The sequence below is a fragment of the Mus pahari genome, chromosome X, assembly GCF_900095145.1.
Source record: "Mus pahari chromosome X, PAHARI_EIJ_v1.1, whole genome shotgun sequence".
NCBI lineage: Eukaryota > Metazoa > Chordata > Mammalia > Rodentia > Muridae > Mus > Mus pahari.
This window is the reverse complement of record NC_034613.1, coordinates 41,681,245-41,707,694: the sequence shown is the minus strand read 5'-3', so window position 1 is coordinate 41,707,694 and position 26,450 is coordinate 41,681,245. Positions and strand designations below refer to the sequence as shown.

Genomic DNA, 26,450 nt, shown 5'->3' with positions numbered 1-26,450 from the left:
ACATTTGTTAAAATTTGAACAATCTTCAAATTCTTCAATTGTGCTTTCTAATTCGATTTTCCATGAGTTTGATAATAGGCGATATATATATATATATATATATATATATATATATATATATATATATATACACCTTTTTTTTTCTTTGGTGGGTGTAATTTCAGATNCAATCTTCAAATTCTTCAATTGTGCTTTCTAATTCGTTTATCCATGAGTTTGATAATAGGCGATAGATATATATATATATATATATATATATATATATATATATATATATATACCTTTTTTTTTCTTTGGTGGGTGTAATTTCAGATCTGAAGCTTAAGAAGATAACCACTATGACTCATGAGAATGCAATTTATTTTATGGCATGTTAAGATAACTAATACATAGAAGACCCCCAGGGAACAATTTTCTACCTCATTTAGTGATAGCTATTGTGATGTAATAAGTTAATATGGATTAATTTCTACAGCTAGTGCGTACACAAAAGTCAAATCCTGCGATGGTTGATATGCTCCTCTATGGTCTAGGAAGTTGCTTTGTAGAACTGTTGTAATTCAGCTAATGTGTGCAATTTTAAGTGAAATTTACTAGTCTCATCTGGAAGAAATCTCTTTAATATGAATCCTGATCTTGATATTACAGCGGGAATGTATAATTTTGCTTAATTTCTGTGGTACCGACTCCTCCTATAATCAGTTCTTTTTAATCTCTTTTAATCACTTCCCCCTTTACTAATAGTTTGATGCTTGTCCTTAGAACAAATTTGTTTAAAATTTTCCAATCCTGTGTTTGTGTGATCACACATTAATAAGCATTTGTATCACTAGCTTGAACTTCGGGTCTTCCCACAAAGCATACTTTGATTTGTTTCTAGGATACCAGAAGAGTGTATCTGCCTTTGGAAAACTGAATATAGCTTGCTTATTATAAGCCCCTAGATAAAGGGAATGTCAACCTACAAAGAATGAGAGCTAGAGAGCAGATTCTGTTCAGTGTAACTGAACAATGAGTAAAAAACCACACCTAGACAATTTAGGTGGGATGCTTGGTACGGTAGGCGAGCTTGTTCACTGTGTGTAACAGGTATGCACTGACATTTGCTACTGTAAAGATGTACCTTTGAAAGCTTTTAGGTGGCTTTCTTAAAGTTTAGCAGGTAGAGCAAGCAATGTGGCTCCCTCGAATTTTCCCAGCTCATTTAAAAAGCCTGTGTTGCTGACGTTCAGAATCGGTTTACATTGTCAAGAGGTAAAAGAACACTGTAGAACGTAGTAGAAGTACACATACCAGAAAACTTTCAAACAAAGCGAAAATTAAAAAAATAATCTCAGCTTCACAATGAAGAGTTTTAGTGATATGAAAGGATTCTTACTACTACAGATAATGCATGTACATATAAAGTAAATATAATTCTGTAAGAGCATACATATTTTCTTTAGATACTCTGTATACCTGGACCTGTATCAAGAAATTCCTTTACTTCTTTCAATTTTGTGATTGCCATGAAAGCAGATCTTGACATCCAGATGACCTACACCTAGTAGAGTATAGTCACCTGATAATTTATGTAGAGGGTGATGGCACATTGAAGTTGACCAAATCACATAATGAGCATTCTGGAGCGGTACTATGATTTGAGACAGAATTTCATTTAGATTTAATTACATTTCTAGACGAAAAAAATCGTGTTATTTATTTGTCTCCAGAGGTAGACTTAACCTTGACACTAATTTAGAATAATGATTGCTCATTTGTATAGCTTTCTTCAAGTATCCTGAGAGGAGCTCTAGCAGTTCCTTTAAAAGGTGTTTGGGAAAAGAAAGCTACAGGCTTCATAGAGCCTAGATTTACTCTTGCAAGCAGTTACTGATCCACAGTGCTTGTTTAGGTCCATTTTCATCACTTTGTATGTTGCTCACCTTAAATCTCCATTATGTTATAGTAAAATCTGTATCTAATAACATTTGCTGCTGTACCTCAGCTGTTAGCCATTGAATGAATATTTCTTGTGCGAACAAGATTCTCCACATTTGTCACATTGCACTATTCTTTTTTTCTCCTGTAGCACTATCTTTCTAATAAGCATGCAAGACTTTGTCTTTGTTTTTGTTGTTTTAATTTGTCCAAAATTTGATGATGCGATAGGAACTCTTAGTGCTCTTCATAAATACTTGTGGGATCCTTGCTCTTCTTGGCTCTACCTGTCCCCCAGCAAACAATTTGCATTTTGTTTTGTACTCTGTTAAAAAACAAGTTAACAAGCTGATTTTAAAAAATATTTTATTCAGGTGTCATTCACATACAAAAACCATGTATGCATACAATACACACAATTTGGTATCCCTGGTGATAAGCATATACCTATAAAGCCACCACAATTCATGCCACAAACTGTATCCTTAAAATAGTTTTCCTTTTCCTTTTCCTACTGGAATACTAAGTTTCATTGAATGCCATTATTATCATATGGTGATCACCAACAATTGGTTTTTAGGTCCATTCTTGCTTATTCCTCAGAATAATCCACATTGCCTTGCTTAGGGAGGAGGTGTCAAGCAGCCTGCCTACAGAAGCAGTCATTTGCTCGTTTCCTATGCTGATCTGAGTTTGGGTGCTCCGTTGTAATTCCTAGGCCTCTATTGCACCTTCTCCTTCCACCAAAGAATGGCCCATCTGAACTGTGCTGTGCCCCTCATAGTCACTGTAGTCTACTTATCATTTGCCTACCTGACTAGCTTTAACGTTTCTTTTTACCCTAAGGCATCTATAATTTTAATGTCAAAAAAAAGACCAGGTGGAGTTGAGGACAGTTGTTTCCTTTTAAACGTTGAACTTTTTCCCTTAGCTCTCTCAAGTGCAAAGGTGGCTTATTTTTAACAATTATGAGTACATAAACACTACTATCATTTTTCATTTGTTTATAAAGATAGCTCATAATTGTTGAGGTACCATCTAACTGGTCTGGAGATTATATAGGTCTTCTGCAGCATGCCTTTTTAACTACTTCTGTCCCTTAAGAACATCACTCAGTAGGTGACCAAGTAAAAACTATGAAACACAGGCTATCCAGTTGTGCTCTATGTGAACAGTAAAGTCAGATAGAAACTAAAACTATGCATTTCATTGCTGTTCATAATTTTCTGACGGTAATAAGCCCAATAAAGATGAAAAAGGCTTACACCTTTTATACTACCTCAGTGACTTCAAATGAACAATACAAGGATGGTATTATGAGTGCTTGTGAAATTTAAGGGCACTGTTTTTCTGGTATTAAAATCGACTCAACAAATTGCTAACAAATGTTTACCCTTAGTAAAAGCAAATGCGTAGTCTTCTACCTCTAGATAGAAAACTCAGAGATGGAAGGCCAAGGTTATTCTGTGGCCGCTAGGTCAGGCTATAATTTACATCACTTAAAATCTTTTGTGTTCATCAATAAATGTAACTAATGTTGGATATTACTGAGAATAAGTAGGTCTCTTTTGTTAGAGAGACAATGGATTTGGCATAACATTTAATTTTCATTTATTTATGCTAACTTGATGAATAATTCATTTTAAGCAATGTGTTAGTGTCCCTAAAATGTTTATAAACTAGACACATGTACTTGAGGGATAACTTTTGCTTTTTTCTTAATTTTTAAATGGAAACATATTTACCCACATATTTATGAGGTACACTGCAATAATTTTATAGATGCTTGGAATGTGAAATGCCAATCAGTGGAATTAGCATTTTTATCCCCTCAGTTAGTAGAGCCCTGTGTTGAGAACCTTAGGACTATCAAGATCTGCGCTACTCTAGTTACTCAAATCATTATACGAAAGAGACGCCTGTACTTCCACCTGTATTGGCCACTGTTTACAGTAGCTAAGATATGAAATCCACCAAGACCATCAAGAGGTAACTGGTTAAGGAGTTAGAATTTTTACTGAATTGTTTTACTACTCAGAAGATGCTTCAGAATCCTTTAAGAAGATTATTTGCTAGGCTTTTAAGACGTTACCTTGGATCGCTTCTCGGCCTTTTGGCTAAGATCAAGTGAAGATTTTTCCTTGGAAGACTCTTGTCTTCCCATAGTTAATCACTAAGTAACAACTATAAACATATATGGGTGTGTGTGTGTGTGTGTGTGTGTGTGTGTGTGTGTATGAATTCTTATATTTGAGAGAAGTTAAATGTCCATAACTTTTTGTAAAATGAGCACAGTGAAATCTGTGAATAGATATTAAAAAATATGATCATAGTAATTTCCCTGTGTAACTATTATTCTTTTAATATTTTTAAACATCTAAAATGTAAAAAGGAGATTGCACATAAATAGGAGCAGGTTATGTTTGCCTGAGGCATTTTAATTTGTGGATTCTTATTCTACTGTGCTTGTTCATCCTTTTGCCATTTCGACAAGACATTGCCACCCACAAAGTTCATCTTTGAGAACTATACAATCTAGTTTTTAGCCAGGCAGTGGTGGCACACGCCTTTAATCCCAGCACTTGGGAGGCAGAGGCAGGCAGATTTCTGAGTTCGAGACCAGCCTGGTCTACAGAGTGAGTTCCAGGACAGCCAGGGCTACACAGAGAAACCCTGTCTCGAAAAAAAAAAACAAAAAACAAAACAAAAAAACAACCTAGTTTAGAAAAAATCCCCAAACAATCTCATAACGTCTAATGTAAGCTTTGACTTTTGTGTTGGTGCTCTCTAACGTCATATTGTCTCTGGGCCTATGAGGAGCCAAGAAGCTGCTCCAGGGGCAGATGTCATGGGCCCTTGAATTTCCTAATATCCCAGGCAACATTTTTGTGTATACATGAGGTTTTTCTGTACGCAGTTCCTACAGCTTTTATCTGACCCAGAGAATACCAGTAGAAAAAGATTGGGAGCCATTTTTCTGAAGAGGTTCACCCAACTTTTAGGAGGCATTTCTTAAGTGCACAGGAGTGTCTAGGCACTGTGTAAGTGCCCCAGGACTCTTAGAAATTTGTATGATAGGAGAAATCCCTGCTAGATGCTGAGGACAAATAATTTTCCAGCAATCTTGTTTCTTAAACTCTGCTACCTTCACTATTCTTCCCCCTTTGCCAGACTTAGGATAAAAATCAACACCTCTGGTTCTAAGATACAACATACTTTCGTAGTTTCAAATATTAGAAAATGAGTAAGTTCATCTTTGACTGTCAGAGGCAATTGAGATGTCTAGACTACTCTAGGCTATATAGAGAAATCAGATTCCATGTATTAAGAACCTTTTCCTTAGTGCTATGGGTTGTTGTTGAGTGGTAAAGTATATTTAGTCTGTATAAGGCCATGGGTTCTGTCCCCAGCATATACACACACAACCCCCCTTACCTTCTTCTTTAAAATAGGCAATAAGTTACAGATGGGGTCATGTTAGTTCGGTTGACATGAAGGATGTTATATACATAGAGGCAGGATTAAGTGGCTTAGCTTACTGTAACTGAATGCACAAGCTTGTAGGCTACTTGACTTAACCCATGACTATTAGTCAAAGCTAAGCCATTGAAGGTTCAGATTCATAAAATGGTGTAGTTAGCTTGGGCCAGAGGTGGTGTTGAGAAAATAGAAATGCTTATTTGAAAAGAAATAAGCAGCTCAGGAGTTCCTGCTCTGCTCCAGGGCTGCAATTGGAAGAACTCACTTCTCAATCAAGTGTTATCGAATGACATTTATACTCAAAGAGGAAATGCTCATAAAAGCTACAGCACTAATTTTAAAATCTAATGACAGTCCAGTAGAGTTTGTGGTTAAATCTTTAAAAAGAAATAAACCTCTCCAGGAATCGTTTTACCTTTTTAATAGGCTGATTATTTACAGATTTGTTTTTGTGCTATTAGAAGAAATAACAGACTCTAAGTAGATTTAAATGGTTTTAAAAACATAACCTTGTTTTTTGTTTTGTTTTGTTTTGTTGGATTTTTGTTTGTTTTTTAAGATAGTATAGACTAGAGAGATTAGAACCATAAAACAAAGCCTGGCTTGTGTGAACATTGAGCTTGGCATTTAATTGAAAATTAATTATAGAAGTTATTTTTTAGTCTGGAAATAATCCATCCACCCCTCAGCATTTGTTCAATGGGTCCTAGTTGTAATGGCTTTTTTTTTTTTAATTTTAAAAAGGATTTAGAATTGGAAGTGACTTCGGTGAGAAATCCACCAAAGTCTGAGAGAAAACAAGTACTTGGGAACAGCCCTACTGTGTGGTTCATATGTGGAATTTTTACTTTCAAAGATTCTTGATGATTTTGACATGAGGATGAATCATTGAATTAGTAAGATCTGACTTGTCAGGTCTAATTCCTGACGATGGTGAGAACTTTGACAAGTTCCTGAGAACTGCTCCATCACATGACTTAGCTGGGCTTGGTCAGCCCAGGGCTATCTGTCCTCAAACCTGAGAGCCCCTCCCCAGACTGCTCCATCATCTTTCTTGGCATCTAGTGTGGTCCCTTCATCTTCAGATGTCTTTCCCTTACCCTAATGAGTCCTGTTCCTTTGAGCTGTATTCTTCCTGTTCTTGTTAACAGAGTAGTCAGTTTATTTAATAAATATGCCCAAGGAGGGCTGCTGAAGCAGGAGCACTTCCAAGTCAGCCAACTTGGCTTTCAGGGTTTCTTCCAGTAAGCATGGAGGATAAGGTAGGGATTGAACTTATTGCCCCTGCCAGACTCCACACATTCCTGTTTTCTGTGTAGTTAGAGGAAGCCCTCTGACTACAATTTAGCAAGTGTGGGTGCAACTTGATTTCTTCAGTGAAAGAGAAAAAAGGAATGCAAGAAAGAATACATGCACTTAGTAAAAACACAGTGAGTCAGCACCAGTTTAGAAATATATACATAATATATTATTCATTGATTAAAATTACAATTTATTTTGAAATGTTTCTTCAATTGTATCTACAAGTCACTCAACAAGTAGTCAGTATTCTAGGGCGGAGAGAACTATCAATGAAATGATGACAGCATTGTAAAGATGCACACATGTGGCAGGAACTGGAAAACAATGCTGTAAAGTGATAAAATGTGTCATTCCTGAGACTAAAGGCAATAGACATACCAATCTTTTTGAATCCAGGAATTTTAAGTAGAGACATACCCAAACCAGTAAATACCACTGCATTTCTAAGGCTTTTCTTTACTAATTATGCTCTAAATTATGGATCATATAATTCTGCTATCTTATCTTTTCCTCCCTAACAGGAATCCTTGTAGCATTTCTAGGGCCTTTTGAACTATGAGTGTCACATGGCCCCCAGATAAAGACAAGGCTGGGCAAGTCACATCCGTTTATGAAAAAGGTCCTACAGTTAAAAAGAAAATCGTAAAATAAAATGACAGCAATATCATCACTTTAGGTAGACAGTAAACTGTTAAAGCATTCACTTTTACTAAATTACCCCTTTCTCTTCCAAGTCTTCCATAAATATCAGTGGGCTAAGGAAAGAAAGAAGGGTTGGGCACCACTGGATGATTGGGGCATCTGGCAGGATAGGCAGCCTTAGAGCCAGTTACAGCTGGGCAGAGGAAGGAGGAGGTGTGAGAAAAGGGGTTTTCAGGAATACACCAAAACCCCACTTACAGGTATGGCAAAGGTAAGGCAACCAAGAAAGTGTGTGTGTGTGTGTGTGTGTGTGTGTGTGTGTGTGTGTGTGTGTGTGTGTGTGTTTGTCTTGTCATTCATTGGTTAAATTAGGGCTTTTTCAAAAATCGGCTTATCAGTAAAGTTCATGCCTATAGAGAGTTGTTGTTTTAAAAGCACCTATATAGGAACTAGTAAAAGACAAAAAAAATCAAGAAACAGTGGTAACTGTATTTGGAATATATATTGTATAATTTCATATATTTTGTCAGGTAACAACAATTAATAAAAAATAAAGATGCCACATATTTTAATGAAAGTAAAAGGGGGCATATGGAAGGATTTAGAGAAATTATGGAAGGATTTAGAGAAATTATATAATGATATAAAATAGTATAATTACATAATAAATATAATAAAATGATAATTATATAATCTCAAAAATAAAAGGAAAAAGAAATAGCTGTCAATTGTAGTATGGCTTATATTCCTTCAAGAATGCCTGGTATAATACATGATAAGAAAGATTTGTTTAGCTATAATACCTCATTTTCTCTCTTTTGAACACAGGCATCTTTTCCTATGAATCCATCACTTGCAGCTAATCCTGCCATGGCTTTCAATCCTTACATGACTCATCCTGGCATGGGCCTGGTTCCTGCTGAGCTTTTACCAAACGGTCCGGTTCTGATTTCTGGAAACCCACCTCTTGCACTGCCAGGAGTTCCTGGTCCAAAACCAATTCGTACAGATAGACTGGAGGTATTTGTTAAGACATTTATAAATGCTTGTAAAATGAATGTTAACTAGATGCATGGTGTACCATTTTCAGAAGCTAGTTTGTTGAATGTTTTAGATAAGTACATCCAAATATCTTTTGAGCCTAAGGAGCCTGAGGAAAAGTGCTAACCATTTTTAAACCTCAATTAAACCTTGTTCTGAAGTGAATGAATTTTGTTGTGCAGTAGGTCAAACAATGCTTCAGAATGGTTCAAAAATGAAGTCTGAGTGAAAATGTTCTCTATACCTATGCTGGAGCGCTATAGAGTGGGATTACTGGAGTTGCTCATAGATCTTTATTTTCTAAAATAGACACTCTTAGCTAAAATGATAAACTGAAAAAAAAGGATGAACCTAACATTCTAAAATTATAGACTGTAAAGCTTTAAGAATGTAGGCTGTAAACGAATTGTATGTCTAACCATTTTCTCCATGTTAAAAAAATGATGTACTACATAAGTAAATAGCACATGAAACATGAAGAATTTAAAGAAAATTTCAAACTGCCTTTGATTTATTGACATCCTTTAGTTTTCCCTTAATTCTATTCTTTGTGCACTAAAATAAATAACTGGTTGATTGCTTAGAAAGTCAGCTTCATAGGCAGCCAATTGAATACCTGCTCCTGTATTATAATGGAATGTGAATATACATATGATTCAATGTGCTTTCCATGTTGGCTGTGTAAAACTACCAGTGCATTGCTGTATGATAAAGAAACACCCCAGGCCTTAAAGAAATAGTTATACTTAGGATGGATAGGTTAACTTCAGGATCCAAATACATTTTTCAGTAATACTTTAAAGTCCTATGTTTGTTTAAGGCAAATAGACACTCTTATCTTTGTAGAAAATGTGATCCCCTCCCCCAGAATAGAAACTGGGTTCTTTATTTTAAGGTGAATATTGCTTTTGTTCACCTTTCATAGATATTTGCTATATAAATGACAAGATGTATATGTGACTCTCCTATGTTCTAGGAATGTAAATAAAAGCCAGTCACCTTCCAGTCATCATTGGGAAATGTATGTCTTTTTTTTTTTTTTTTTTCCTTCTTAAGGTTTGCCGTGAATTTCAGCGTGGAAATTGTACCCGTGGAGAGAGTGAATGCCGCTATGCTCACCCTACGGATGTTTCCATGATTGAAGTCACTGATAATTCTGTGACAATCTGCATGGATTACATTAAAGGCCGATGTGCCCGGGAGAAATGCAAGTACTTTCATCCTCCTCCTCACTTGCAGGCCAAACTCAGGGCAGCTCATCACCAGATGAACCATTCTGCTGCCAATGCAATGGTAAGAACAGGTTAGGACTATGGGCTTTCTGTTTAGGGTGGGGGCATAGATGATTCCTGTAAATCTACTTTGTCTAATATTCTGCATACCTAAACAACTGGCTACTCCTGAGTGTACCTTACCCAAATAGCCACAGTTATACATTAGAAAAGATAGGACCAATTTATTCTAATTATTTGCTAAGTCTTTCTAATGATAATTATGTAAAAGCTTTATTAATGATGTTAACACACTATTCTCTTTCTCACAATCTTAGAAAATGGTAAAATTATATGATTTTAAAAGTAAATGATTTCGAGTGTCTTACTATCCTGAATATTCAAAAATGGCAGTTGCCTCTGTATTCTATTAGTCACTTTTACGGGCACTTCGCCACTCATAGTTTAATTCCTTTGAAATCACAGTACTTAAAAGATGGAGTATTAAGTAGCTTCTGATTTCACAAAGTGTGGTGGCACAGTGTAGGCAGAGGGAAAGATCAAGGCAAAAGGCTGCCATCGTTTTAGGGAGATTTTGTTGTGACTAAGGAAAAAGCCCTTCTCCTTTTGAGTTAGCTTAGCAGTCATTTATACAGAAAAGTTAGTTTCGATTGATAACACTAGTAAGTAGCAAGTAGAAAAAAAAGTGTGTGATGCTGTGTGACCCAGTGTGAGAGTTCAACATTAGAAATCCTCAGGTGTTTCACTACATATTGGCCCTTTGATGGGCAGAAATCCCCTTCCCTCTCCTACTGTCAGTTCTGGCTGTCATACCCAAGAAGTTAATTATGTATGTTATGTATAACAATTTGCTGTTAACGTTTACAGCCCTACCCTGCCTCAAGTGTTATGGATTGGAGACCTTAAAAGGCCCTTTCCTTTTATATCTCTGTTTTGTACTAACATATTTTGCTTTGAAACAGCCAATCTGTTGTTTGCCTTGCTGGGTGTCCACTACTCCTGGGAAGTCTTGCTCAATGGCTACCTTTGCGGTGGCTTCGCAGGCTGTATCAGTTTCTTGGTCTGAGTAAAATTTTACTTCTTCCCTGATACTAGCAATGAATTCATCCCTTCTCCATAGGGCCTGCCGCACGGTGCACTTCAACTGATACCAAAGAGGTCAGCCCTTGACAAGGCCAATGGTGCCACTCCAGTCTTTAACCCCAGTGTTTTCCACTGCCAACAGGCTCTGGCTAACATGCAGATTCCGCAGCAGGCTTTTATCCCGACAGGTGAGAACACAGCTGGGTTGAACAGTTTGAGTGGGTATACTGTAAAGCCCCTTCCAAGGGTCTTTGTTGGGAGATTATCACCATGAATTTTGACTATAAGTAAAGTAAAGCTATTGCATTTGATTTGATATTATCTAGAGCAACATGATTTTGGAAATGAATGGCTTGAAATCAATGGAAGAAAGATGTTAATAATTTACTTTTTTGGCATTGCTTTTTACTTTGGGCTTCTGAAGGTTGATTCACTTGGTTTAATCTCAGCTAATGTCTTGACTCTCAGTGATTATTTCACAGATAGAAATTATCTGTCAAAAGAATTTCCCACCTTCAATATTGTAAATTTTGTAGTCCATATAACTATGATATAACTGTCAGTAATTTTTTAAACCCTCATGTTAATAGTAAATTTATAGTCTCTATATAAAACAGGTAGTTTCAGCCTCTGATGCTTGGAAGCTATTATTAAGTGAAAGTAAGGAATGGGGGTGGGAGGAGTAATGGAGAACTCGTCTAGCATCTTCAATGTCTTGGATTTAATCTGCGCTGCTACCAGAAAGTTGTGGGATTTTTCTCTTTAAAAAAGCCGTAATAAATAAAGGTACCATTTTCTTTAAAACCATTTGCTTTTAAGACTTATAGATTACATAAACATGCCTGATACATAGTATTATATACTTAGACACGGGGAAAAATGAATTGATCAGTCAGCTAATTTTGAAAGGAGCCATTAAAAATAACTGTTTAGTTATTGACTACAGTCAGTCATTCGGTCACCATTTACAAGGCAGACACAATACATTTATAAAATAGTTTCTGGAGACAAAAAAAAATGGAGTTCTTTGACATATTTCTACCACGTAGAAAGAATGACAATTCATGTCTATATGATGTAGATTTTTCTTCCAAATCTAAAGAAAAATATATAATGCCACAAAGTAAAAGAGAAAGCCCATATGGTTTGAAGTAGCTTTTCCTCTCTTCAACAATCACAGCAATTTCCATCTACATCACATCACTTCATTTGGGCTACTTTTCAGTTTTTTCTCATACCTATAGAATAAGTTTGGTGGCCCAGAAGGTCCAGCCAGGAATGGTTGAGTGTGGAAAAATTTACACTGTTCATTCCAGGATTTCTTTTCAAGTTTAGAGTGACCGTACATAGAAGTTGGACATTTGTTTTTGCCAAATTTGACACATATAAAACCTAGTTTTAATTGGCCAGGGTGGTACATGCCCATAATCTCAACACTCAAGAAGCTGACTCAGTTTTTTGATTATAGGCCCAACTTGGACTATCTAAATAGTAGATGTGAGGCCATCCTCAAATTCGCTATCTCAAAACTAAAGTACATAAATGTACAAGAAATCTCCCAAATTCACTCCCCTGAATTAATAGCAAACCTTAAAGTTAATTTAGTTGAGAGTCCCCTTAACGGAAAGCCAATTGTCAAATAGAGTACTCCTCAGTTTCAGTGAGGTGTGGGACACATTTTTTTTAGAAATAGTCTTAATGCATTTTATTATATGATGAATATAATTTTTCTTTTGCACTATATTTTGCACAATAACTAATTTCTTTTTTAAATTTCATTTTTTAATTTATTTTTTACACTCCATATTCCATTCCCCACCCCTCCATCCACCCTCTGACTGCTCCACATCCCACACCTCCTCCCACCCTACCTGGTCTCCAGATGGATGCTCCCACCCCCCACCTCACCTGACCTCTAAACTCCCTGTGGCCTCCAGTCTCTTGAGGGTTAGGTGCATCATCTCTGAATGAACACAGACCCTGCAGTCCTCTGCTGTATGTGTGTTGGGGGCCTCCTATCAGCTGGTGTATGCTGTCTGTTTGGTGGTACAGTGTTTGAAAGATATAAGGGGTCCAGACTGACTGAGACTGCTGGTCCTACTACAGGATCGCCCTGCTCCTCAGCTTCTTTCAGCCTCCCCAAATTCAACAGTCAGTTGCTTCTGTCCATTGGTTGGGTGCAAATATCTGCATCTGACTCTTCCAGCTGTTTGTTGGATCTTTCGGAGGGCAGTCATGATAGGTCCCTTTTTGCGAGCACTCCATAGCCTTAGTAATAGTGTCAGACCTTGAGACCTCCTCTTGAGCTGGATCCCACTTTGGACCTGTTGGTGGACCTTCTTTTCCTCAGGCTCCTCTCCATTTCCATCCCTGTAATTCTTTCAGACAGGAACAATTATGGGTCAGAGGTATGACTGTGATATGGCAACCCCATCCCTCAGTTGATGTCCTGTCTTCCTGCTGGAGGTGGGCTCTATAAGTTCCCTCTCCCCCACTCTAGAGCAGTTCTCTAACTTGGATCCTGGAGCACACCTTTAAGGGGATGTGTGTAGTAAACAAATAGTCTCCTTTTATGAATAAAGTTTTGACAGTATATTTGCTTAGAATAAATATTTAAGTGAGGCTATTCCTTTAAAGAAAAAGTAAAGTTCCTTTTTAACCTCTGAATTACTCTTTTTACCTGGGTCTGTGGTCTTAAATCTAACCTATAATTATAAGCATGGGTGATTATTAGTTTGCATGTGCTGTTGAATTGATATTGCAAAAAATGATCGTTTGAGTTAAAATCCACTTCTATCTCTAAGGCATTAACAATGAAATCTCTCTTTTCTTTACTTTCCACGCTTTTCTGCATGGTGTACAGGGCAAATACTGTGCATGACTCCTACTTCAACTTTTGGTAGGTTTTGTAAAAAAAAAAAAAAAAAATTAAAACAAAACTCACTTTCTCTAACCTAAAACCGTCTTTCTGCTCTGACTATGAAAACATGGGTGACAAAATGATATGAGTGAGTGGACATGTTTGAGTACTTGAGGTCTAACATGTGCAATCAAAGTAGATACATTTCTCAGGGTTTAGTAGGCTGCCACTATAGCCAAATTCTAATCCTGCCATTTCATTTCTTTCCTAAAAATAGCAAGTAAAATATTTTTTAAATATTCCATACTGAAACTAGATGATTTTTCTTGGCCTTCTGTCTATTATTTTAAAAATAAATTTCTAATGTATAATTCATAAACTACAATAAAGCAATCTCCTCCCAAAGTTATCCTTATAATGCAATGCATTCGTTACACAGATGTTGAGAAAGGATGACTTGACCAAAGCTAGAACATCCTGCAGTGTTCTGTGATAGATTCTATAGCATTCAAGAATGAAGCATCATCTGCCCAGAAATTCGGCACAACCAAACCATTTCAAAAGTGATGTGGGGTTCATTGTGCCATTTGAAACTACCAGCCTTTTGGCTAGCATCAAGTGAAAAATCAGTTGCACAGGAATTCTGTAGTTAGCCACCACAGTTTGTAGCCTCCCCTAAGCCATTTTGTATTTCGCTAATAGAAAAGAAAATGGGAAAGCTGTTGGGGAGGTCATAGTTCCTAGGAACCAGGAATAGATCATGAAAAATAATTTTTTTTTAAAGTAGGATTCGTAACACTTCTTAGCATCTCCTAACAACCCAGTTCCTCTCATTTTAGAGAATTCACATCAGCTTGATTTCCACCTCATTGGTGGACTAAAGGTTATGGGGTCATCGAAGGAAAGGTCAAACTAATGACCACATAGAAGTAACACAAACAGAGCAAGCTCTAAACCCTGGCAAAGGGTTGAGGCCTGTTATTGAAGGATTAGCTGTCCCCAGGAGGACTTAACATCACCTTGATCCTAACATTCTGTGCATGTAGGGGAAGAAGTGACTTCTGCAGGTTGGAGAACTGTGTCTGTTTTCACATTTTGTGACCTGTCTCTTGGGGGGGGGTGCTGCTTCCTTGTCCTTTCCCTTTCAAAGCTCTGCTTCTGAATGCAACTGCACGCTTTGGCACTGCGTCTTTCCGCACAGTCGCTGCACGTCCAACGAAAAAAACATGAGTGGTTTGAGAACTAGCATGCAAGACAAGGAAAGATGGCTGTAGGAAATAAGTAACCAGAGATGGGTAAAAGGGACACCTAAGGATCTTTCTCTTACTATTGGGAGGACATTCACTTTGTTCCCCAAATTTTGGGAACTCACTTTGTCATCACAGTCAGAAACCCCTAATTTGACTGAGGTAGTCGCAAGACATCATACATGTTTGCTTCCCATTCGCACATTAATTCCCTACTTGGAAATTACAAAAATATCCAAAGGCTTTGAAAAATGAAAGTAGAAAAGCAAAGAAAAACCTCCAGAAAGACATTTTGCAGCTGCTAGTCATTGTAGGTCTGATATTTGCTGCAAAGACAAGATTTACTACGAAGCACTTATATATTTGAAAATAGTTAACATTTCCAAGGAACTTATGAAACTGAATACATATTCTATTGCTTTCATCATACCTGCTCTTCTACCACATACTTATCAACAGAACCACCGTTCTTTTATATGCAGATCAGGTAAGTACACATAAAACTGTCATTTGTACAAGAAAATTGAGTTACAGAACTCTTCAGTGAACCCAAACACGACTCAACAATTCCCTAATTAATTTTGACTGTGCAACCCAGTGACTTGTCTGCTTTAACTAGCTTTAATAGATAGCCCTTGTAACCACAGATATATATACACACATATACCTTCATTAGTTCCTGGAAGTTCAGCCCTTTGAATCCACTACAATGTTATTTTGCTCGAACTGTTAAGAGTGGCTCTGTTTCATTAACGGTGACTATAATTGGCTTTCCCCTTTTCTCTTTTTGAAATTTTCCTCCATTCCGTGCCGTGCTGCTTTGCACTGACTCTGGTTGCATGCTGCACCCTGGTGTGTACCCATCATGATGATGTCACGTGGCTTGTTGCTGGAATATCTACTACACCCCATTCCATCGTCTCTGTCATGGTTGTATAAATGCTTCACCCTTCCATGTGTCGCTTCCATGATTTCCTACTGCAAGTGCCCATGATGCACGGTGCTACACCTTCCTCCGTGTCTACAGCAACGCCACCTGCCAGCAACGTTCCCTACGTTCCAACAACTACAGGCAACCAGGTTTGGCCATTTATTTCAACTGTTTAGACCTAGATAGCCACAACGTGTTGGGAAGGCACAGTATATGCCTTTTGGATTGGTGAGATGTATTGGTCCATGTGCTTGTGTGCTTCTTAACCAGTTGTTAGGTGTGGAGTTTTTATTTTTTTACGTATAATTTGGGTACTGTATGTGGTTTCCTATTCATCTCAGAGTTAATTGGCAGCATGTTTACTCATTGTTAATTGGTAAGCAGATGTTACTTGTGTTATTCCATATCAAATTGTTGCTACCACACCAGTCCTCAAATGTATATGCTGTACTGGATATGTCGGAAATGCTTTCTCATCCTGATCAAGAGGGAAACATATTTTACTACCCCCTCCTCATTTTGGGTTATTGTGTTTGAACTTTGATGTAGTAAACATATCCCCTTTACTTGCAGTTCCACTGGGGAAAAAAGCATGCTATCACATTTCTTTCAAAGGAATGCACATCCTTATTTTCACGCAGTGATTACATCAGAAATCCCTTCTCATGGAAACATTGGATGTGCTTGTGTTGGTTTGATTTTCATTTGGCATAGTTTTTTTTTTCAGGCAGAGTCACAGGCAGATAACCCATATTTAGTCACAGGCAGATGACCCATATTTAGTCACAGGCAGATGACCCATATTTAGAGAAACTTGATGTGAGGTAATTAGTAGCTACTGAAAACCATGCTGTGCTGCTGGGCTGCTGGTTCTGCCTAATTAAAGTCATGGTTTGCCCCTGGTCAGCTGCTTAACTTTCAAGCATGATAACCATGGTGCACACAGCAGTCATTCAATGAATAAACCACACTCCAACCTGTGCTCTGCACAGTGGACACAGTGGAAATAGTAAACTTAAAGTGTTCCGTGAAGCTGATCATTGTTACTGATGCGCCAAGCTCAAGCAATGAGCAAAATAATCAGGATTCTCCTGAGACACTGTTGTAATCTACAATCCTTTTTACTACTGTCGGTACTCCAATTGTCAGTAGATGAGCTGAGTAGGAGCATGGGTTGTTGTTTTGTTTTTGTTTTTGTTTTTTCACAGATGTAGAAGTTACCAATTGAACAGGAAGTTTTTAAAGTATTAATAGATGTTATTTGTAGGTGGTATCTTTTATTTACACAGTTTATTTGCTAAGGTTTGGGTAAACATTTTCACTTAAAGACATTGCTTATAATTTGAGTTTGACTGTGCATTCAAAAGTTTCCAAATTGAATTATGAGGCAGAAGAGATGAATTTTTTGATGTGGAGATAACAGCTGTTGCTGTATTTTTCTAATGACTTTATATACTCAATAATGTTTTTCTATTTTCAAAGGGGCAAGTTTATTTTTAGCCAAAAATACAAATCACATTTGAATTTTAATTCTTTTAGATTCCATTTTGTTCTTTTCAAGACAGGGTTTCTCTGTGTAGCACTGACTGTCCTAGAACTCACTCTGTAGACCGGGGTGCCCTAAAACCTCAAAGATGTGACTGCCTCTGCCTTCCAAACAAAGGCATGCGCAAGGACACCCAGTTCAATTCTTTAAGTTTAAGCTTTATTTTTTGTTGAAGCAAAACAAAATAATTTTGTTAGAATTTGGCTGAAGAGATTATTTTAAAGACAGTGAGTACTATGTTTCTTTCTGCGTCAGCGTACAGAAGTGGGCTCTTTCTGTTTGTCGCAAGGTGCTGCACTGCATGTACGTCAAGTAGAATTGCTCCAGCTGTTTTGAAGTTTGAATGAAATACAAAATAATTTAATTATCTAATAATTATTTTTCTTGTTTTCCCACCCTTAATCCCTGAACTCTACTTTGCCTAGATCAGGGACCATTAGTAGCACACACGTAAATCCAAGGGGTTATTCACATGGGACACTGTTTGTTGAATATACATAAGAACCCTAGACACCTAACACATGAACCGTTTGGAACTGCACTGTCAGTGTAGTAAGCTGGAATGCCTCCCACCTGCAGTCTGGCATTTGGTTGAAGGAGGCAGCTGATAGGCTTGCTGCTGCCCTACGTACCCATCTCCCATCAATAGATCCCTAATACTGTTTCAGACAAAGCCCACAGCTATTGTACCCTAGAGAAGCAGATTCCCCCAATCATAAGCCTTGTTTTACAACAAGGTGGAAAAACTGACGGAGCTGGAAGTTAGAATCATTTCGCAGGTGTTATTTGGAATAGTAGCAACGTGGGAAAGCATGACAATGGAGGCTTGTCCAATGCTTGCTAAGTTCTCATAGGGTACTACACATCAAGGTAAAGAAAATTGAAACATAATTAGTTTACATAAAATATGTTTGGGAAGAATGATTTTTTTCTACTTGATTCCTTTGGAAAATGAGGTGTGTGGCAGAGAATAATCATATTCAAATGTAACAGTTGTGGACATTTTTTTTCAAAGATCAAAACTGTCACTTTGTATAATAGTATATGACTTACTCAGGTTATTTCTGCAAGGGTGTAAAATATTCAGACAAAAGTGTAACACTTTGTTTACTATTGGACCTTTTCAAAGTGTTTGGTATTAAGTACATTTTGAAGGTACATTTCTTTTGAATGGGATGAACAAATATTTAGGTGATGAGCAAAAATTTTGGCATTATATAGATAATACCTTAAAAATGGCCCACCATTGGAACCTCCCATAGACTATCCCAGCAGTGTGTCTGTTTAATGATTGTTTACATTAGTCCACTGTCACAGAGGGTCTGAAATTCAGAGTGAAGAATATCTTGGCTTCATATATAGAAGTGGACTAAGAACTTGTGTCAGGTCTCCTGACATGTTGTTCAATAGCCCTTCAGTGTTTCTTACTGACTCTTGTTTTGTTTTCTATTTCAGTTGAAATATTGAGCAGCAGAGTTACAGAGTATCAGAATCTCTCAACAAGAAACCCCTTGTGGCCTTTCTATATGTATTCTTGTATGTCTTCTTGTACCAACACGACAATAAGCATGTCAATATATTAACAGGTATATTAAAACACATATACCTGTTGACAAATTCAAATTTTAAAAATCTGTGGAGATGTTAAAGCAAATAGAAAATTAACCAGTATGTGTCACCTTATATGGATTAATTGTATATGAATTAGCATACAGAATACAACCATACAGCTTTGTCATGTATATGAATTATCAGATCCATGTTACATGAATTTTTCCATCTGATATGAATTACCATATTGAATATAACCATAAAAATTTGTGACTGCTTTCCAGTAATGGTTTATGGTAAATGAACTTCCACAGTGTACTGTAGGCTTACTGTATACTCTTGGTGGATAAATTCTGTTTTTGAAGTGTTACCTTACTGTTTTGTTTACAAGATAGTCTATAGGATTGATGTAGAATGTAACTGATATTTGCCACATCATTTTCCTCCATTGGTATATTGTATTAAATTGGGTTCTGCTTAGCTCTTTCATGCTATAGTGTTTTATTGTTTATACGTGGTACTTGATTTCAATTAGAACGTCATAAGTGGGGAACAGAACTATATGTGTCTGAAAAATATGACAGGTTCATGGTAATATGCCCTCTTTAAAACATTTCTGTAAATTTCTGGAGGCCTCACTTCTGAGTGTGCACAAAATCTGTTCATATATAGAATTTTACCTGTAGATTTGACCTTGCATAGTCAATAATATACTAAATTTTTAAAAGAGAAAAATACTTCCCTACATGCGATAGGAAAATTCAAATGTTAACCTCAAACCATTCCTCTTAAATAATTTGAGAATCAAGTGTTCACATTCCAATAAATTTCTTAGCATGTATAAAAATTATGGAGAGTAGCCATTACATTTATTGTGTTACAGGAATCCTATCTCTCAGCTTGAGTGTCTAAATTTGAGCCATTTTTCATCTTCAGCTGAGAAACTGGTACTTACTACTTTAAAGGTATGCTAATCACAGGTTGAAAATCAAGCAGAGAGATGTGGGCGTGGGGACAGTTTTTATGTACTGGCAGAAAGTGTGTAAAACCTTTGCATTGTAACCTTTTGCACAAATGCCGTTTTCCAAATGCAAATGGCTTGTGCTCTTTTGACTATTCTATGAATAATAAGTAAGATGCAGTCTGGCAAAAGTCAGTCCAGGTGAAAGAAAATTGTTTCCAAATGAGGCCTTGCCTCCCCAAATGGACCATCTTTTCTATTGATCACAGAAGGAGGCTGAGTACAGGTTTAGAGAAATGGCAGGAATGGGGGCAGGGAGAGATTTAAAATGACTTGGAATGTGCAAAAGAACTAGAAAAGGTTTCCGAAGTTGTCTTTCAGTTTAGTTTAGTTTAGCTAAGTTTCCAATTTTTGTAAAAGCAGCAGTGAAGTAGCAAATATTTGTGCTGTATTGACAAGGGTTTCTCTGCCAAAACTTTCACATCAGAGGGTTGGTCGGGGGAGGGGGACGGGGTGATGATGATTTGTTCAGTTTTGTCCCAGAACCAAACCTATTTTTGTCACATCTGAACTTACTTGCCTTTGTATGTGTTTCAAAATTAGTTTTAGCATCCTTTGGTTAATAGAGAATAGCAATAGCCCATGGAGGTGTGATATGAATTCTTAACTAATACTTAGGAAATAAGCTACAAATATAGTAATCCATCTATTTCTGTGACATAGTGTACTTCTTCTACTCCACAAAGTTATTAGCATTACTATTGTTATAAGAGGGAGGAAACGTATTTTCCAAAAGCCTAAGTAAATTGAATATTTTGTACTCAATATATATTCTCCCACCGGAAATCATAAAATCAAATTTTTGTACGTATAACAGTTGTTTTTCTTCGTGAAAATTGGGAGGAAAGAGAAACTGTTTGGGATATCATAAGACAGGCAGTTGGATTGATTTGCAGAACAGTGACATTGGCAAAGACTTTATTGCCTTTTCTAAGGTTGGTAAAACAGAGAGCGAGACTGTGTGACTTGCCTCAGGCTGCCTAGCCATTGTGGGAACCAATTGTTCTCCCTTTTTACATCTTTGGAACACTTGAGACTCCTACTCAAAGCAGATCAGATTGGCTCAGAATTTTCAAAAAGCAAAACTACCTCTGGTGGATGGTATCCCATTGATCTTAATTATCCAGGTGAATCCTGGTTACCAGTGATTGCTAAATACTCTTGTTTTTACATTGGGCCTCTGCCCTTTGTTAAATATTGCCTGAAGTTAAGAGATTGAGAGTGAGTTGTCTGCCCTTTAACCTGTGGGCTCTTTGAACCACTATATTTCTGTTTTCTAACATCGTAATTCCAGGAAGAATGTACCTGAGCTAGTCTAGATGTAGTTATTAATGGATATGGAAATGTTTTGTGCAAAATGAACTTTTTGTAGTTTGACAGTTTGGTGCAACATGCTATCTCGTTTAACTTCTTAAAGTTTTGATCAAGATATATGTAGATGATAACCTTGTTCTCTTGTTGCTCTAAGCACTGGAAGATATTAATGTTGACTTATATTTAGGAGAAGATTCAGTGGGGAACTTTCAGGGCAGTTGTCTTTTTGGTGCGATGAGTTTAATGTGAGTGTTAGCATTTTAAAAGTTGCAATGTACAATGAAGTTTAAGAAAGCAAGCTCAAAACTCGAACATTTTGATCAAATTTGATGGAGTTTTGAGGGAAATGAAACTTTAAGATGGCACTCTAGTTGTGCAATGACTCGTGATCTTATTGAAGAAAAGACAAGTCAGTTGACTATAAATTGAGTTAACAAGACCCAGTCACAACTAATCAGTGACTCTAAACGGAAATTTACCCAATTATTTGTATATAACCCAAATTCTAATCAGTTGTGATTTCTAGTTAGCATTTTTTTAGTCTTTGTGTTTTATCATGGCCTCTATTTTTATTTTTCCAAAATTATTGTCTTTGTCCATCTCAGCCTTTTGCCAAAATTTGCAAGAACACTGAAACTTGGATAACATGTGTCAAACCTACAAATAAGCAATCTAAATTTGTCATTTAAGAAGAGCTTAGTTTCAGTTTTTACAAAAACCATGAGACTGCAATGAGTAGGGCTAGAATGAAATCGAATGGATTCATACAAGTGCTATTTAAATACAGTGTTTACTTTTGAAATTGGAGCATGAATCCACACCTATCTATTGCTTTTCATTTGATTTTTCTAGATAAATCTTCAATTTCCATCTAGTCATGAAAGCAGTCTGCTTGCTATTCCATCAGTCTTGCTCTGTCGTCCATCTCTGAGCACCCTAAAGCACTGTGATCTTGCCCTAAGTGTTGTCCTATGCCACTTGGCTATGCCCGTCATAGGACTCCCAACTCCCCTGCTCTCAACTCTCAGCAGGAAACAAATGAACTTAGTATTCTGTAATTGGTTTCACTTTAAACAGCATAAGCAGTAAGACAGTGCTGTTTAAAGAAAGAACGGTAGCTGCAGTACATTGTAGGAAGGGAAAGGGGCGGCTGAGGCCGCTCAGGAGCTACTCGGAATGCCAGGTGATTCTCTTCCTTGTCTTTGGTGAGTGTTGGTAAGGGGGCCCTAGGTGAAATGCAGCCAAGGTTGTTGAAGATCTGGCAGTCTCTGGGATAGGCTGTGGCACGCAGAATGATTACTAGCATAGTTCTCGCTCCACCTTTTTTTAAAAAAAAAAAAAAAGCTCTTCTACATTTCACTGAAATGGAAATGAGTAAAATTGGGGGGGGTGTCTGATTTGATTTGATTCGTTTGATGGATTTGATCCCAAGTTTTGATTTGTAGATTTAATAAGATAGTGGCCTAATTTTACCAGAGCCTGTTAGAGATAGTAGAATAAAAATAGCCAATGAGAGAGTTTAGCGCTTTTTTTTTTTTGACAGTTTAGCAGATAGTCTAATCAAACTGTAAATTTAATTACAAATACAGGCTCTGAGTACCAAGTTACTAATTGGTGCCATGTTTTTGTTTTTCTTATTGTTAGTTTTTAAGGTTTTAATTGTACTACATTTTTATATCTAAGTATCCAATGAGTTTAATTTTGAAGGAGAGTTCAAGAAAGTTTAAGTTTTTACCACTTATATTCAGACCATTTCTGTAGGCTCTAAACTGACACCATAGCATAATTCAGTATAGATACAGTCCAGAACTACCCTCTACAATTCACAGTTCAAGAACAAATTTAACATTGTACACAAATGATAGATGTCAGCTAAATATATTTAGTTGTTGCCTTGGCAACAAAACTACAACATGGCTACCTTTAGACACTTATGCATGTAAAACTTTTATGTGTAAGCTATATGTGGTTCATGACAGTGCAAACATATTGAAGATACAGCTCAAAACTCAGAAAACTGATGTTTTTTGAAGCCCTGTGTTCCATATGAAAGCTGAATTTGTGTCCTCATGTAACTTTTGATTCGAAAAAGAAGTTTATAACACATGGATTCTAGAATTGGACTTTATAGTTTAAAGAATTTGTTGTGTTGATAGGGTTATTCTACAGTATTTTGACACCAGAACAAGCTTGACATTGATATTACCCGGCCTTTTTTCAAAACTACCTATTGGTGTAGTATCTGCAGTTATAAAAAGATTATATTTTCTGGCTTTATCCACAAAAACTATATGTGAGGATTAAAGCATAAGTAAACATTTTGAGATTAACTAATGGTTGTGAAGCTACACATAAAGATACTATAGAAGAGCCCCTGAACAGTGTTTAAGAGACATACGCTGCACTTCCCCAACTGTCTCAGTTAGGGTGCGAATGTGTGAGACCCGCCTTTTTTTTTTTTTTTTTTTTTTTTTTTTTTTTTTTTGCACTTATGTACATAGTCCATGAGAGCAATCCTTGGAGCTTTTGACAATGTAAGAAGTCTGTGGTAATAGAGGAAGGTTAGTGAGAGTGCTTTGTGAGGCTCTAAGAATTAGTGACAGTATAGTGTTGCAGTACTGTTGCGGAGGCTTGCTAGCGTGCTACAGCCCACCAGAAGCTCAGACTGCTAACAGATGCCAGATCCCCTAACAGCACTGAGTGAGAATAGAAAGCACTTCTTTTCGTAAGGCTACTAGCAAAAAGTATTTGCTTTTTTAATTAACTCCCACTGTAAACACACACACACACACACACACACACACACACATGCTTGTACCACATAATGGATAAGGTAAGGTTCCCAGTAAGAGATTTTCTTTTTTCCAATTATAGAAAAAAGAGAACCTACTCTGTACACTACAAGCTAGTTACTCTCAAATCTAATTAAAACAGATCTCATTCTTCGTAGTTCACATTTTTATCAATTAATGTGGATTTAAGTGATAAATTGTTAATATTTTAACTAAACAGACGTGAAGCAGCCCAAATCTTACAGAAGATGGACCCTGGAAAATGATGTCAATTTAACCTACTCTGCCAGTTCTCACTCCACATTTGCAGGTAGCCAAGGAGCCTTCTAGTTGTTCTCCAAGGCACTGAGGGTTAGCAAAGTTGGAAATTTGAAAGGTTAAGGGACAGATCATCACTGGCACTTTGAATCCTTCCCATCTTAAGACAGGTGTCTTTCACACTAAGGACTCCATCCTAGGCTAGTTGTGAAATGTTGCTTTTCATACACTGCTAACTCTCTTGGAGACATATAACTAGATCTGCAGCCATAGCTCATTAGTACAGCACTTGCCTGGATGAACGAGGCCCTGGGTTCCATCCCCAGGACTGCAAAGGGAAAAAAAGGGGGAAGAAAGAGAGAGAAAGATGGAAAACAGACCAAAGCCACAAACAACCCAAGCCTTACATGTATCTCGTAGCTCAGGGCCAGTTGGCTAAAAATTACTTTTATTTTTCCCCTCAGCTCCTGATCACTAAGTCAGCTTGTTGTATTGCTATACAACAAACGCCCTGACAACCTGAGTAGCTGTTTTTAGCCAATAGAAGATGTAAGAATATATTCATTTTACAGTTAGGAATGCCCACTTCAGCCTTACTACACCCATAATTTCACTATTTAAGCAGCATCGTTACGTGGACATTTCCTTGTGAATCTCTAAGTCATAAAAACGCATCTTCATACGGATAATAGAAAGCTGAAATTTTGTGTATGGTGCTGGGAATACAGCCCAGGGCTTTGTGTGCTATGCAAATGCTCTAACACCATGGCTAGCCAGCCATAAGATTTTAAGTCCAGAACTATCAACCATAAATTAGTAGGGATGAGCCTTGAAGCATCACAAAAGATAGCCAATGAATTTACAACATGTGCATGCCCACCACCACTTGGTCCCATGCTGAAGCTTAAACATAGTGACTGTATTTCACTCAAACAAAGGAGAGAATTAAGTATAACGAGTTCATGTGACTCAAGCTAAAAGATAAATTTGGATTTAAGTTTGATGAACTTAGCATTTCTAGCCCCTCTGCCTTGCCTATAAGTGAATTACCCACTGGAATTAAAAATCTAGATTATCCCAAAGAAAATTTATGTGTATAGAGAACCCTCAATCATACTGTACCTAAAAGATGAAAAGTGCTTTGGTCCGAAATAAGTTGCCGCTCTGTATAGATACTACAAGAATCCTCACTAGCCCTCTTTTACATTGTGTTACTTAAAAAAAATACCTCTGTAGCAAGACCTCCCACACATGTACAACCTTAAGATTCTATCATAGAACTGCATGGTTGCAAAGCTTTATTTCTGTATACAGATGCTATCTTTTAATGATGGAAACCAAATTGTTGTCTTGCCGTGTCTTTTGTGTCTAGCAGTTGAGTGGATGATATGACCATCATTTCATTAGATGCTGGGGATAACCTCAAAATGTTTCTTATTACCATAGCTGTTCCTTTGGTTATAAAATGAGCCATTTGTTCCCAAATTCCACTAATTAAAATGAGGTCCATTTTTAAGAAAGTGAGGTCTCACTCACTATATTGTGTAAACTAGTCCAAATTCCATGGCCTTGAATGATTTGATTCTCCCTCGGCGTGACGTATTTTGCTTTCCCACGATGAGCTAGGTTATTACTTTGTGTAATTTTAAAAGGATAACTTCTAGCTCCAGCTAACAACGATCTGGACTGTAGGAAGAGGAGGCATTCGTCTTGGGCAGAAAATGGCAACGTAAGAATTTCTTTGTCCTGTGCCACAATTAAAAACTTCAGTAAGGACCAAAATATTTTACAAGTAAAAACTGTTCAAATAATATTTTGTTCCCAAATGTGGTAATTCATTCCCTCAACTGCAGATGTTTGGACTTTTTCAAGTTACAGTGTTGTATGCCTGTTTGTGTTTAGAAGTGTTCATTATATAGCTCATTTTAGTATGCTACCTTTTATGTTTCTTTTTTTATTCTTTCAATAAAGTTTGCAAATTCGTTGGTTATGTCTCCTTTTATGAATTCCATATTCACACATTCAGTCAAAAGTTACTACTCATGTTCTAGTATACAAAACTTGATATCAATAACTCTAATATAAAATTTAAGTTTGTGATTTGGCCCAGTGTTATATTCCATGCACACAGTAAGTTTATTTCAAAATGCCTTAAGTAGTTTGGACTAGATAGATGATATATTACCAGTTATCCATTTTTTATCACACACTTTCAGTATAACATGAAACT

The 26,450-nt window shown here is 36.9% G+C and overlaps 1 protein-coding gene across 6 annotated transcripts in view; it reads left to right on the top strand.

Annotated features, from left to right (window-relative positions):
* The window catches only part of Mbnl3 (muscleblind like splicing regulator 3), a 97,299-nt gene extending 71,089 nt beyond the window's left edge, over positions 1-26,210 (top strand). For 3 of the 6 annotated variants that reach the window (XM_029534239.1, XM_029534238.1, XM_029534237.1), the window contains exons 3-7: positions 8,173-8,364; positions 9,442-9,678; positions 10,738-10,888; positions 15,793-15,887; positions 18,740-26,210. In XM_029534239.1, the coding sequence (XP_029390099.1) occupies positions 8,173-8,364; positions 9,442-9,678; positions 10,738-10,888; positions 15,793-15,887; positions 18,740-18,751 (687 nt within the window). In that variant the 3' untranslated portion in view covers positions 18,752-26,210. The remainder of the gene's footprint in view (positions 1-8,172; positions 8,365-9,441; positions 9,679-10,737; positions 10,889-15,792; positions 15,888-18,739) is intronic. The other 3 variants (XM_029534235.1, XM_029534234.1, XM_029534236.1) reach the window with 1 other exon arrangement.
* Positions 26,211-26,450: the final 240 nt, after the last annotated feature.